The sequence below is a fragment of the Hypomesus transpacificus genome, chromosome 15 (assembly GCF_021917145.1).
Source record: "Hypomesus transpacificus isolate Combined female chromosome 15, fHypTra1, whole genome shotgun sequence".
NCBI classification, from domain to species: Eukaryota; Metazoa; Chordata; class Actinopteri; order Osmeriformes; family Osmeridae; genus Hypomesus; species Hypomesus transpacificus.
The window spans coordinates 11,682,623-11,696,150 of NC_061074.1; the positions used below are offsets into that span (position 1 = coordinate 11,682,623).

The following is a 13,528-nucleotide window of genomic DNA, read 5'->3' on the forward strand; positions in this document are numbered from 1 at the left end:
TGGACTCTCGATTCAGAGGCCGAAAATACCTCTGATCCTTATCTCCAAACACACGTCATCCTTGTCTGCTCACTCTCATTCTTCTCCAGAGGGGTCAACAAAGTCCCCTGTGTATTGTGGGGAATTTCAGAGGTATTGTTCTTAGTGTGGGCGAGGTATTTGTACAACAGATGCCTTTCTTTGGTGGGAAAGAGTAAAGTTCCTTTTAGTCTGGTAATGTTTAACAGACTGGTCGATAAAGCTCCAAACCAAACATGAGGAGATACCAGCATCGTCGAGACTGTTACTTACAAAGCCAGTAGTGCAGCACCTGGACATTCTTTGAGAAATCACACTCTGGTAAGTGAGATACATGAGATCCTAAAATGTAGTTTCAATGACAAACCTCCTATTGTCAGTGTTTGCTGTATTCTTCCATGTTGTTCAAATTGGTCTGTTCAGTTTCCCAATCTGGTGTTCAGAATGTTACACGAGTGTTCTTGCTTCGGATTTTACATGGACTATCTATGTTCGGATTCAAGTCGATTATTTTCTTGTTTTACAGGACAGGTTAAACTCAGTTGTGTTGTCATGTGTGTTGTTGAATAACTTGAAAGTATGCAATCACAATTAATTCCCTAAAAAACGTTGATTCAATAAACGTAGAATCTACAACGTCTGCATCGGCAATGGCTTGACCGTTCCATGGCAACGATGGACAATCTCATGATTTTGCTTTTGACATGCATGACTCAAGGTAAGAGGTTCCTGTGCACACTGCCTAATCAGAATGGAAAATCCTTTAAGTTAGACTGCTAATATGCTTGTATATCTAATGCCATCACGTGCATGATCACTACACCCTTGATATCAAACCCACAGGCACACTAATTAGACCGCATAATGATCTCTCTGCTCAGCATAATTAATTTTCTCAAAATGGCCGGCTTTTTTCTTGCCACTGAGCTATAGCATGGGACGTGAGAGTCAATTGTTCACCTCGCAAATTAGGTCACAAACTACGTTTATTTCTTCATTCCTAGATTTGAAAGTAGAAGAATGGAGCCGTATTAGATGGCCTAAGCCTACATATTTCTTAGACCTAATATCCTAACTGGTGCATCATTTATGACACTGGTCCACACATGCAAGGTGTGTACACCAACATAGTTAGTGGTTCACAAACAAGTTATATATCACCAAGATTACACAGGCTTGAGCCTACTATTTCATATTTGAAAATTACCCCCCGGCCCATTAATATTCAACGTTTTCTCCTTCATCTATCAATGGAATGAAGCTGCGAAACGACAAAGAAATTCAATTGGGGACTGATTTTCATGAAGGCGAGGAGAAACTGCGATGCCTCACAGTAGGTTATGGATATTCTTTTCGTCGCTGATTCTCAGTCTATTCAGTCAATTGCAACGTAGTCCCTGGGGATACACAAGCCAGTGGATTCTTCGGGCGGCGGGTGGACTGTTTACCCCTCCGGGCCCCAGGCCCACAGTGTAGCCTCCTCCCATTTGTCGTCTGTAGACTCATTTACACTTCCAGTCTTGTACACTTTAAATCCCGCCACCCTGAATCCCGTTCCTCAGCCCAAAGTCTGCTTCCTATTTGGATGACTCGGCACAGATGAAGTCACTTTCTCTCTTCCTCTCTCGTCTCTTAATATATCAAGTACCCACATGATCCCTTCTCTCCCTCTTTGGACCGCTGTAACTTTAATATTCCCTCCATCTCTCTCTTTGGACTCTTTGTCCCTCGCCTCTTCATCCCTCTCAAACTCCTCCTCTATCGCCTCAAATTGGATCTGGCTTCCATGTGTTTGTCTGAACTCCCAAGCTTGGGTCCTTTTAGATCCCTTCAGTCTGATCCTTTCGGAGGTTTGTACACAGCTGCTTCTTTGCAGGGCAGATCTAGATTAGATGTGTTTATCTTGCCAAATGACGTATTCTGGCGTCCTTTTCAGAAGACTTGATCACTTGGTTTATTACAAACTTGGGGATGACTAAACCTTTATGGCTGCTACTAATTAACATACAATCAGCATGGCCCCATTTGGTTCATAGGACATCTTGATATCGATGTTTATCGCATGAGGTCAAATTCAACAGTTCCCATCCCCTATGTGTTTGTGTTTATGTTTGTGTGTTGTGTGCATATTGTGTGTGTGTGCTGTCAACAGTGGAGCTTGTAATGCACCTCGAACCCAGAACACTAACGGTTCTACGGGGGAACCAGGCCAAGTTCACCTGCAGCACTAACGAGGACTGGGCGGTCATGTTGTGGTCCGTTGACGATGCCACCGTGTTGACCATCTCTGCTGAGCACGGCATCCTGTCCAAAAACCCCAACGTGACTGCAGAGGATCACTCTGGGGGAGGCACGTCCAGGTGGGAGATGGTTCTGGAGAGATCCGAGCGCAACCACCAGGGCCGCTGACCTGTGAGCTCCAGAAAATCGGGAAAAAAGCAGCCACTCTGTCTGTACAAGGTGGGTGCTTGTGTGCGCTTCTCTTACTGGCTGCCCTTGAGATTTCCTTGAGCTGACTGGCTGATGGACCATGGCAGAGAGACAAAAGGGGAAGAGAGACTCCGAAAAGATTTCAAAGGCAAGGTGCAAAGTGATGTTTCTCCCTTTTTTCAAGGATTCTCTCGTGCACTCCCACACACACACACACCAAAGGAAATACACACACACACACATACAAAAAGTACAAGGCAAACCTCACACGCAGGCACACACTCACACGTAGTGTTTCATGTGTTCACCATGAACACAGGCAGTAACGCACACAGACATACACCGACGTGCACACACACCAACAAATGCACTGAAAGCAAATTGGAAACTCCTCTTGCAAACAACAACGGTCTGACCATGCAGACAGCTCATTTGACCTTGACTAGGACTCTTGAAGGGTAAAAAGAGTGAAACCAGAAGTAAATAAAAGTAATTCCTCATCTTTGATACTGGAGCATCACCACCCCAAACACTTAGGCCGTCTCCTCTCTAACATTTCTAGAACACGAGCATATAAACATCCCGGATTTGCCCTGAGCCTGCATCTGTTAATTGCCTGCCTTTGTTTTCATTTGTTTTGAGGCTTCGAGCAGTTCCCCCCCCCCCCCCCCCCCCCCCGACTTGATCTAAAGCACCTGATTTAGTTATGGCCCATCGACCCAGGTGTATATCAGTGGGGAGAATTCATTTGGCTCGGTCTCCGTGGAGGAGTGCAGCCCTGGCGGCCCTAGTGACATGGTTGATGCCAGCTTCAGAGGCACGTGGGAGGGGTATCGATCGGGCCACAGTTATAAATACAACAGCCGAGGGGCACGGCCCTTGCCCCAGCGCTGCTCATGGGACCCTGGCAGAGTTGGCCCTTCACCTGCTGCCACCTTTCCCCGTCGGCCATCTTTCTTGGCATGCCCGCTGCTTTGTCATGACAACGGAATGAGCACAAGAATCCCCTCCCCCCAAATGACTATGTAGCATTTCTAGCGGTCGTCACCACAACTCGCTTTTTCTTTGCGCCAAGGGCGGGACGTTTTACTTTCTTTCACGAGGTCTTTGAAGGAACAGTACAACTTGGACTGGTGTTTTAACTGCCGAGCGTGTCTCTGAAGGGCATTCAGGTACTGGGGGGATTAGGAGTGTTGAAATGTCAAGTCTGCATAACCATGAAGTGGCCTCTGCAGTTTGGCTAAAGTTGCTGTCTCAAAGGAGAGCTGTTTGCCTGTTGAAAGGAAAAATAACAACATTGTTTGACCACAATGACATGGAGGGCAAATGAGGAGATTGGGTTACTTTTGGGGTTACCTATAGTATCGGTACACCTACTGAACAAAATTTGGGGTGTGCAGATCAACAATAACCCTCTATTGACGACATGAAACTAAATCATTGAGGACTAATGCTGAAAAAATATATCCCATTGCCTAGTCATATTCAGCAGTTCTCCATTCCCTGGTATTATTCAGCTAATTTGGCCCTTCCTACAAAGTGAGGACTCAGCTAAAACCTGTGCAAAGTCGCTCTCTGGGAGCAGCGCAATGAACCATCGCATCCAATATATTACAGGGAGGGGCCTCCTTTATCGCCGTGGCCACAAATCCTTGCTGACATATGTACCCATTAACAATAGTGTATGCTGGATCAAGCTTTACAGTGTTGGTGCAGAGGATCTCTCAGTCTTGACAGAACCTCGGAAATTAATCGTGCATCTTGGCGTTAACAGTCAGCAACTCTGCTTGTGATTTCGGACCCGTTTGTCCAAATATACCATTGGAGGGGAGCCACAAATCTAGACCAGAGGCCCGTCCTCTGTTCTCTCCTCGTTCCTCCACTCTAATTGTCCAATATGAATCTGAATGGAAATACACACAGAGCACACACACACACACAGTAGGAGTGTGCACACGCACACACATGCACACACAAAGATGTACATGTATGCATGTGCAGTGGAGCACCCAAACACCCACACACTCGCACGTAAACAAATCAATATGGCTGTATTATAGGCTGCTGAATAGGAGCAGAATCTGCCATAGGGGCTGAAGCTGATGATGAAGCCACTTTGATGTAAATCAGAATGGAGTGGACATGCCTGTGGTTAAAGGCTACAGAGGCACACTGCGTTGTTCATTTTGATGAAGCACACACACACACACACACTCTTTCACTTTCTCTAGTCTCCCTCTGCCTCTTGCTCTTAATCATACTCAGACAAACACGCACTCACACAGTCTGAAGCACACACAAACATACGCACACACACACACAGTTGATGTTGTAGACAGTGGCATACAAAACTGCTCATCTGAGCAGAAGGGAACCATACTTCTTCTAGATTAAATGCTGACATCAGAGTGGCAATTTCCTCCCTGAGGGTCCTATTTAAAAATCACCGGGATTAAACCATGCTCTGTACCCAATCAGGCAGACCAACAAAGATTGCGACTGTTACAACAATTCACGAAATCGTATATTTAAAAAGAAAAACGTGATTTCAAGGATCACTTAGGTTGAGATTGTGGGAGAGGGGGTGGGGACCGATCTCGCCTGATTCTTTATCCCGTACATTTACCCACTGGATTCGTTTTTGGGGAGTTCTGTGTCAGTTTAGGGAAATGAGACTCATCAGCAGGTTCAGACGTTGCGTCCTGGTTTGGCCTTTCCTCGAGGGGAAGGCCAAACAAAATCCAAGCTCCATCAGAGTATATGACACCAAGTCAAACAGAAAGGCAGGAGTAGGGGAAACAGATGGAAACGGGAGATCCAAAGCTCCGACGCTAAATCAACACGGACACGTAATTCATTGAGACAAAGCGCCACAGAGCTCGAGTAATTATCTGTCTGTCTCGAACAATTGTCTGTTGCGCCCCTCCGCCGTTCTCCCTGCCAGACATTAGACTTCACATATGAGATCTATCCAGGCCTAAGTGGCTTGGCGGACGGTTGCTGTGCATGATGGGTAGAAAGAGAGACGCCAGCCAATTGAGGCGGAGAGAGACAAGATCGATCATTTAGGGATGAAAAAAAAACGTCCATAAGGGAGCAGATCACTGGGGAGGCGGAGAAGCGATTGTCCGAGGAGGGATTTGGCTAGCACACGTGTGGCACAGGGAAGAAGAAAAAAACGACATCACCATAAAATCACCTCCATTCCATGTTCACGTGCACAAACACACTCATGCATATCAATATAGGCAATCCCTCCTCACTTGAACACTGGAAAAGAACCGTCAAAGATGCTGCTTCTGAATACTAAACTTCTACCCCCTTGGCATTCTAGAGAGGGGCACCATTGGCATCACGGGGGGCAACGTGTCGGCGGTGTGGGGGCAGCGGGTAGTCTTCGAGTGCCAGGCTACCGGTTGGTACCCCGAGCCCAGCCTGACATGGCAGGTGAACAGCAGGAAGGTGGATGACGGTCAGTACAACGTTAGCGCTGGAGTTGCAGCCGATGGGCTCTACAACCGGACCAGTGCCCTCGGCATGCAGGCGCTGGAGTCGTCTCACGTGGAGTGTCTGGCGTCTGTGTCGGCCCTTCCAACTCCCCTGGCCAGCCGTGTCCGCTTGACTGTTTGTAAGAACACACACACGCGCGTGCAGAAACACACACACAGCCACACACACACAGCCACAGCCATACACAACTAAACACGCAGCCACATGCATACACACTAACATACAGTATGGGGCACACTTTTGATTTTGCTCCTTTTCTCTTGCTGATCTGTTTACTGTGTTGTGGAACGCCGGGTCTCCTGTTGGATAAAAGCTAGCTACGTACAATAATAGTTCTTTTAGAAGGTGGTCCTTGTCTCTGAAGTCATCCTCCAAGATCAAATGTCGTCGGATTTCTTCTGTGCATTTCATCTGATTAGTATTGAAAAAATATTCAATAGTCTACCTTTAACAACAATAATAAAACCCATTACCAAGGCTATACACTCAAAACATCACTAACTTGAAATACGGTGCCGTCAAATATATCTATATATTTTTGGCTTGCAGTTGCGGAAGTGCTTGTGGAAGACAAGGACCGCACGGCCCTCATTGCAGTAGCGATCTCATCGTCCGCCATGCTCCTGCTCCTGCTCCTCAGCCTCTGCATTGTCCTCTGTTACAGAGCGAGTAAGCATCTTTTCTCCTCCTCCTATAGCGCTCACTGAAAAATGCCTGACCGCCGAGTGCCTTCCCGGGAACAATTAAAGTATAATGAAGAAGTAGCACGGTCACACGTTGTGACTTGGCAATGCCCACGCGCTGGCGCTCAGGCAAGGGCACCGGGGTTCACAACTCGAGTTGTCAGCAGAAATCTTGAGTTGTGTGTGAAGTGCTTGCTCTGCGCCTGACCTCTCCCACCTGTCTGTAAACGCAGTGTAGAACGTCCCCGTACATAGAGAGACAGGTGTCAAGGAGAGGTGAGCTGTACACAACACCCCCTGGTGGCCAGGGAAAAAACAGGCAGCCCTAGTCCAACAAGATAAATACATTTATTTCAGTTACTCGTTTTGTTTTGTGTTATTTATTATAATAGCAAATTGATGATGTCATATGATGCTGTTTCAGAAATACCAAACTCTCTCCAAAGGGAGAGCTGTCATAAATGCTCAAGTCAGATTCTTAAGGTTAAAGCTAAGTCATCGCCAGACAGTTTTCTGGAGTGACCCCAATTCCTGTCACCTTTCTACCCTTAGGATTAATGTCTTACTGGTTTACCATTCAGCAAATTAAAGTGGATGTGGTGCTCTAGTGCCTTTGGGGGATGATAGACTGAGAAAAAGTGGGAGACAGGGCAAGAAAAAGAGACAGAGGATTCAGTCAGAGTTAAAGAGAGAGACAGAGAGAGCAGAGAGAGAGAGAGAGAGAGAGAGAGAGAGAGAGAGAGAGAGAGAGAGCACAAAAGAGAGACAGAGTGAGAGTGAGAGAGATGGAGAGCAAAAGAGAGAGAGAGAGAGAGAGAGGGAGAGTGAGGATGAGGATGAGAAAGAGCGAGACAGAAAAGGTTTTCTTCGAAGTTTCTGGAGAACCATCTCTGAGGGGATGTTGTTCGGGAGATGACTAGGAGAAGGTGGCCTGTTTGTGTGCGATAACAAAAAGTGCCCCTGAGTTATACGTTCAACTTCCTGTAATCCCTGTGACTGATTTGGGACCAGTGCAAATCAGGGCCATGATTTGGAGCGCTGGGATTATTTTAAAGGCAGGTGTGCCCTTCTCTTCTGCAACACTAGTCATCCTACAGTCTGCCATAGTACCTCTTCACTGTCATTGATTGAGGCTGCTTTTGCTTGTACAAATTCCCTTCAACACCTTGGGTCAAATCATCATAATCAGGAGGTTTCATATTGAACCAAATGGCAGGGCTCCAAGTCAATATGACTGTCCGTTTGGCAAAGTCACGGAAGCATTGCAAGTACAGTGGGGAGAATAAGGATTAAGAATAGTCACCTTAATGACTTTGGACAGTGTGGGGTTTAACAAAAATAAAAACTGTGGCAATTACTCCAACCGGAATAGAGCCGGTTTAGAGTTGGCCAGGGGCGAGGACCATCTGTACTATTGTCTGACTATTGTCTTTGGCTTAAGCCAGGACCTTGGGGAAAGAAAGCAATGAGGATGTGAGATGAGATTTAATAACAGCCATCTTAGTTTCGGGCTCCACAATTCAAATGTTACCGTGGGCTATGGTGTACGCGCTGGTTGTAAACTACTTGGATAAGTACCAGGGTATTTCCCAGCTGCCCAGCTGGATCAGGACTCTCAGTGAGAGTGATGAAATGAGTGCATGCTCAACGTGATGTAAGGAAACTGGGATACATTTTTGTCTTTCAGAGTCGGGTCAAGCTGAGGCAGCAAGGTAACTCTCTTCGACCTTACCACAGCAACACTCACATCTCACTGTCTCCATGGAGACGTGTACAACTATGAAACACCATGGAATGTCATCATTAGAACACGATGACCAATGAAGATCCATTATCATCCTGGACTATTAACGTGGATGGGACTAGCCATCCATGAAAATCATGAACAGAAACATTATTAAAGAGGAGCTGATCCTAATAATGATAACATCCCATGGATTAAGATATTTCATTAGTTCTTTGCTGGAGCTAATGCCATGCTTGAATAAGTGAATTTGAAAATGTAATTAAACGGTATTCAAAGCACAGTTTTTAATCTAATATACCGATATTTTGAGGCTGGCAATGTATTTTTGTTGCTTCTGTACTTAAATTAAAGATGAAATGCAAGCAGAGGTTAATGAAATTGTTCGAGTAATGATAATGGCAGTCATTTGTAAAGAGCTTTTCACCAAGCCTGCTGTGCACTGGGAATTGTTTGTTTTGTACGCACAAAATCACAAAACCCCCCTGCTTCCGACAAGGTGGATGCACACTATCTTAAAGGTTATCTTTTCCATTGGGCTGCTCCTGTGGGTCCCCTCAGGATGGACGAATCAGAGAGCAGCAGGAGCTCGGCTGCTGAGGTGACAGGGGGCAAGATCAACCCGGGATACGCTGCAGAGGTCCTCACAGGTGAGCCCTTGAAGTAGACACAGCCTACTCATTACACAATGTTATTTCCTACAGTTATTCACCGGTGAATTCTAGAAATCATTCAAATATGACATTTTGCCACATTTAATCTTTTTTTTTTTTTTACCATGTGGGGAATTCAATAAATGAACCAAAACCGAAATGTGTCTAAATCCATGACTGAATACAATGGGATTTGGTAATCCAGTGTGATGTTATGCCATGTACCATGTTCAAGCTGATACAACACCTTCCTGAGTGCAGGAGAAACGGTCAGAGGGGATGTCAGGTCAGGTCAAGTCTTGTTTTTCTCTCGACAGACATCGGCCAGCATGACCTTCACTTGGATGCTCACAGCCCAACGGACTTTCAGTCTGGCACTCACAAGGTAACAAGAAAAACGTAGAGAGGGGAAAGACGTACAGTGAGAGAAAGGAGAGGAGAATCGAACTATAAATAGAAAGGTTGTGTAAAGAGAGAGGTGCAGAAAGAGTGGTGTAAAGGGAGGGAGAGGAAGGGGTCCACAGAGCCACACACTATCAGGGATGTAGAAATATGAATAATATTCAACTATACAACTGATGCAGGCTGGTAACATATGACTGAATTCAAACAGATCAATCTAAAAGGCTTGTACACTGAATGACGTGATATCAGACTAATATCCCAGAAAAATGACTTTTCTAGCAAAGTGTCACCTCTTGGATATACAAGGTGACCACGACTTCATGTAAAGAATGTCCAATTTGAAGTCTGTCAATACTTAAGGTAAGAGGACTTTGAAGAAGCTCTCTTAGGGATGGCCTAAGGTGACCCTTGCTTTAATCGATTGACATTTCGATCCAATTTTACGGATCTACATACCAATAGGTGTATCCTAACATCTACGGTTGACGAGAGGGGTATTTTGAAGTTGATCTGATTTGAGTAAAACATTTTTGGAAAAAGAGCCTTCTGTTGATCTTTTTCCCAGGTCCCTGATGTCGCGTCCTCCAATGCCTTCTCAGAGCACAGTCCCGGTTTGGCCCACGTTGGTTCGGAGGGAGAGGAGTCAAAGAGCATCAGAAGAGTCACCATGGTGTGAATGTAGAGTTAAGAGATGGTTATGGTTGAGCTGGATCGTACCATGTTAATCCTTTTTCATCATTATCTTTGTCAAGAAGATATGTCTGGCCATGTTTTATCCTTTTTTGAAATTTGTTGTTGATTAATGTAAAGTGACTATGTACAATATATTTAACACTTTAAATCAGAAATGTTTTTCTTATGAATTTCTGTTAATCAGTAACCTCTTTACACAATTTTTGTATTTCAACAGCAACAATATCTTTTTTTACATTCATATGCACTGATATTGTATACTCAAATCTGCAACCACTGTTTGACATATTCTACGGAAAGTTATATTACACATTTTGGAAAAAGGCAATCATCGGTTTCTGTACATGGAAACATGGAATTAAGAAACCCAATATATTTAAACCCATTGACTCATGCGATCATTGTTGACGTGGATATGTAAGACAATCGCTGTTTTAATCCTCTTGTTAGCAGTTACGCACATGCTTAACTCACCGTCATAATGGTTGGCTTGATTTCATTTTGTGGAATCTGACATTCAGACTATTGAGAGGGACAAAGCAGGTGACATTTTCCAGGTGTGTGTTGCCTGTGGTAGACTCCCAACACTTAAGGTGATATCATTCTGTAAAAGAGATATAGTACATCAAAGTTGTCGGCAAAAATCCCTTTGACTGTACATTTCTTGCTCGACTCTGTCTACAACACTGCAATAACGTCATTTGTTTATCACTCCCTATTATGAGAGGATTTCTTCCATAACGTCATGAATTAATCATGGGAACATCAATAATGTATAATATTATGTTCTACAAAGATCCCCAAGGGAAATACAACAGAAAATGACAGGAGCCATCTTTGCCTACTCAGACATGGACTTCAGAAGGTACCTTTGATGTCTCTATTAAACATGATTTGACCATAAGGATACCATGGGACTGATAAGGTAAATGCAACACTTTCATGCTGGCTCAAGGCCCTAAAGTTCAAAAATTCCCAGTCAGTCGTTATGCTGTTCATATCAGTCTTTCTGAGCTCAAATTCAACATTAAAGCCAAGCACAGGAGTAACCACACGCCTTGGCAGCCCCAGTTCAGCTAACGTTCCACAGCAGGGACGAGAATCATTAACGTTTAATCTAGGCAAGGTTTTTCCCCAACAATACCTTTTTTTTGGGTCCCCTCTCTGCTTCATAGGTCCCTCTATATGATAATGCAAAAGGCGAGTGTCTCAACCCCTAATTCTTGATCCTCATCTTAAATAATTTTCTTACCTGGGTGAGACAATGGCTTCGACAGCCACCAAATCCTGGGAAGGATGTCAACAGTGTACAGTACGACCTACATCTGGTGACATTTAATGTTGCTTGGCAATGCATCTGTGATATAGCTACATTCTTGTCCCAGAATGTACAGATGAAGGTCGTTTGAAGGACAGTGATGAGTACATTACTGTATGTCCACCCATAGCACCACAGCAGAATTTCTGAAGGAAAACTAGCATTTCTGTTAAGAAATCGAAACATGCCTGATATCAATTTCAGGGCTAGTTTAGCACCTGATTGGCTAAATCCTTTCATAGCTAGTTTTGAGGAACGCAATCAGTGGCTTAAGCTCTGTGGGAAGGCTGATTTAGCACGTTGATTTGTGCAACCTTGTGGGAGAGGAGAGATCGGTGGCCTCTCAGAGAATGCTTCCTAATGGTGGACACTGGGTTAGATCAGACTGTTGGCTGAAGTTCCTACACAGGATAATATTTTTAACTAAAGCACATTTTGGCTATAATCCCACTGTCTGTTTAAATGCAGATGATGTCATGTTTCATTTAAATTTGTTGTCTTATGAATGCCAACTCAATCTCAACAGCCTGTAAATATAGGACTTAATATGAAGTAAATTAAAGACATGGAGCATATTCACGGGTGACATTTCAGGGCATTCTGCTCTGGCCTCCACTGTCAATTATGGCGTGAAGACAGGCTAGCGTAATTGTGTACGCCATACCATTCCAAACATGTCCCACCACACACAAACACACTCACTCACTCACTCACATACTCCACACTCCACCCCCGCAAATTCAATTTCACCAAACGGTTGACGCGGTTCTCCCCTGTCTAGGGAATCCTCCACGACTAAGAATGAGGAGGAAAGGTACTTGTCCTCATCTGCTTTTTCCCCTTCTTCTTCTTTTGTCAACCTCTGTCACCAAAATGGGAGCTATTAAATAAATTAAAGGTCGTCTGGTGGGGCCTGACAAAGACCAGCGTGATATGAGAGGCCTATTACATGACCTGCTTCTTTGTTCTGTTTTCCAGACTGACTCTACCCTCCCAGGGGCTCAGTTGTTGCCCCACGCTTCTCAATTACGCCTTTCAAACAGCGTATTCATATCGCACGGAGCCATCTAAAACCTCCACACTTGGGCCAAGCAAGGTGAGCTTTCACTGTGCCAAGGTCTTGGCAGCCTCTGCTATCTCTCCCTCACTCATTCTCTGTCTCTCCTCCTCGTGTCTCGGTGTCGCTCGCCCCCGCGTCCTGCTCAGGTTCTGGTGTGAGGCGACGGTCACGTTGACCCCGCTCTTGCTCAGGTGACACGCGGTGAAACGCGTTGCCGTGCTGACGTAATCGCCCGTTCCCTCTCTCTCGGCGGTGGCTCTCGTCATTTCTGGCAGTTTCTCCTCCCCCGACGTCTCGCGGGGTGTTGGGGATGCGGCAGATGTTCCAGGGGCCGATGACGAGAGGTGGCTCCCTCGCAACCTCCTGCTGCTTCCTGTAGCAATTAGAAAGAGGGGTTGCTGGGCCTTCTCCTAATGTGTGAATAAATAAAAAGAAACTTGGCAACAGCTCCCTGGAGCTTGGCAGGTTGTCTCCAGTGTCTTGTTATGTGCTTTCTCCACTTCCTGTAGGACTGTGAGTATAGCTGAGGAGCCAGAGCTGCACTGTGGTGCGTGGTGGAGAAAGAGAGAAGCGAGTGCCAACGCAACAGCACCACTGAACACTGACCTCACAATGCCAGAAACGTGGACCTTTCAAGCATGTTCAAGCAGTGCTCCCTTCAAAAAGCTCGCATTTTTACGAGGATCGGAAAGAAGAGTTTTCACCGGTACAGACATTGGTGGGGCAAATTCCACTCGTTTCCAAACATCCAACGTGATGGCAAATCCATCTTTTTTCATTGACCCATGAACGTACATTTGCCAGAGTGCTACACCCTGTCACTGCAATATGAATATGATAATAAGATGTCAAGCCTAAGAGCTCTTCATCATGCCTATAAATATGTATTCATGTATATTAGACCCCAGTAACATGGACGGGCTTTGCCTCTTTAGGACACTCCTTTGTTGATGTCATTGACTCGAATTAAATGGGCCCTGTTGGCACCGGTCAGGGCAAACTAAACAGTTATGC

The 13,528-nt window shown here is 45.2% G+C and overlaps 1 protein-coding gene across 1 annotated transcript; it reads left to right on the forward strand.

The window, feature by feature from the left end:
* Positions 1 to 54: 54 nt before the first annotated feature.
* Positions 55 to 11,721, forward strand: igsf5b (immunoglobulin superfamily, member 5b). The gene is given in 10 exon segments (XM_047035146.1): positions 55 to 339; positions 646 to 736; positions 2,171 to 2,419; positions 2,422 to 2,478; positions 5,783 to 6,076; positions 6,508 to 6,627; positions 8,329 to 8,353; positions 8,947 to 9,035; positions 9,356 to 9,423; positions 10,009 to 11,721. Coding segments are annotated over 9 exon segments (1,065 nt in total). The 5' UTR covers positions 55 to 339; positions 646 to 684; the 3' UTR covers positions 10,120 to 11,721.
* The last annotated feature ends 1,807 nt before the right edge of the window (positions 11,722 to 13,528 follow it).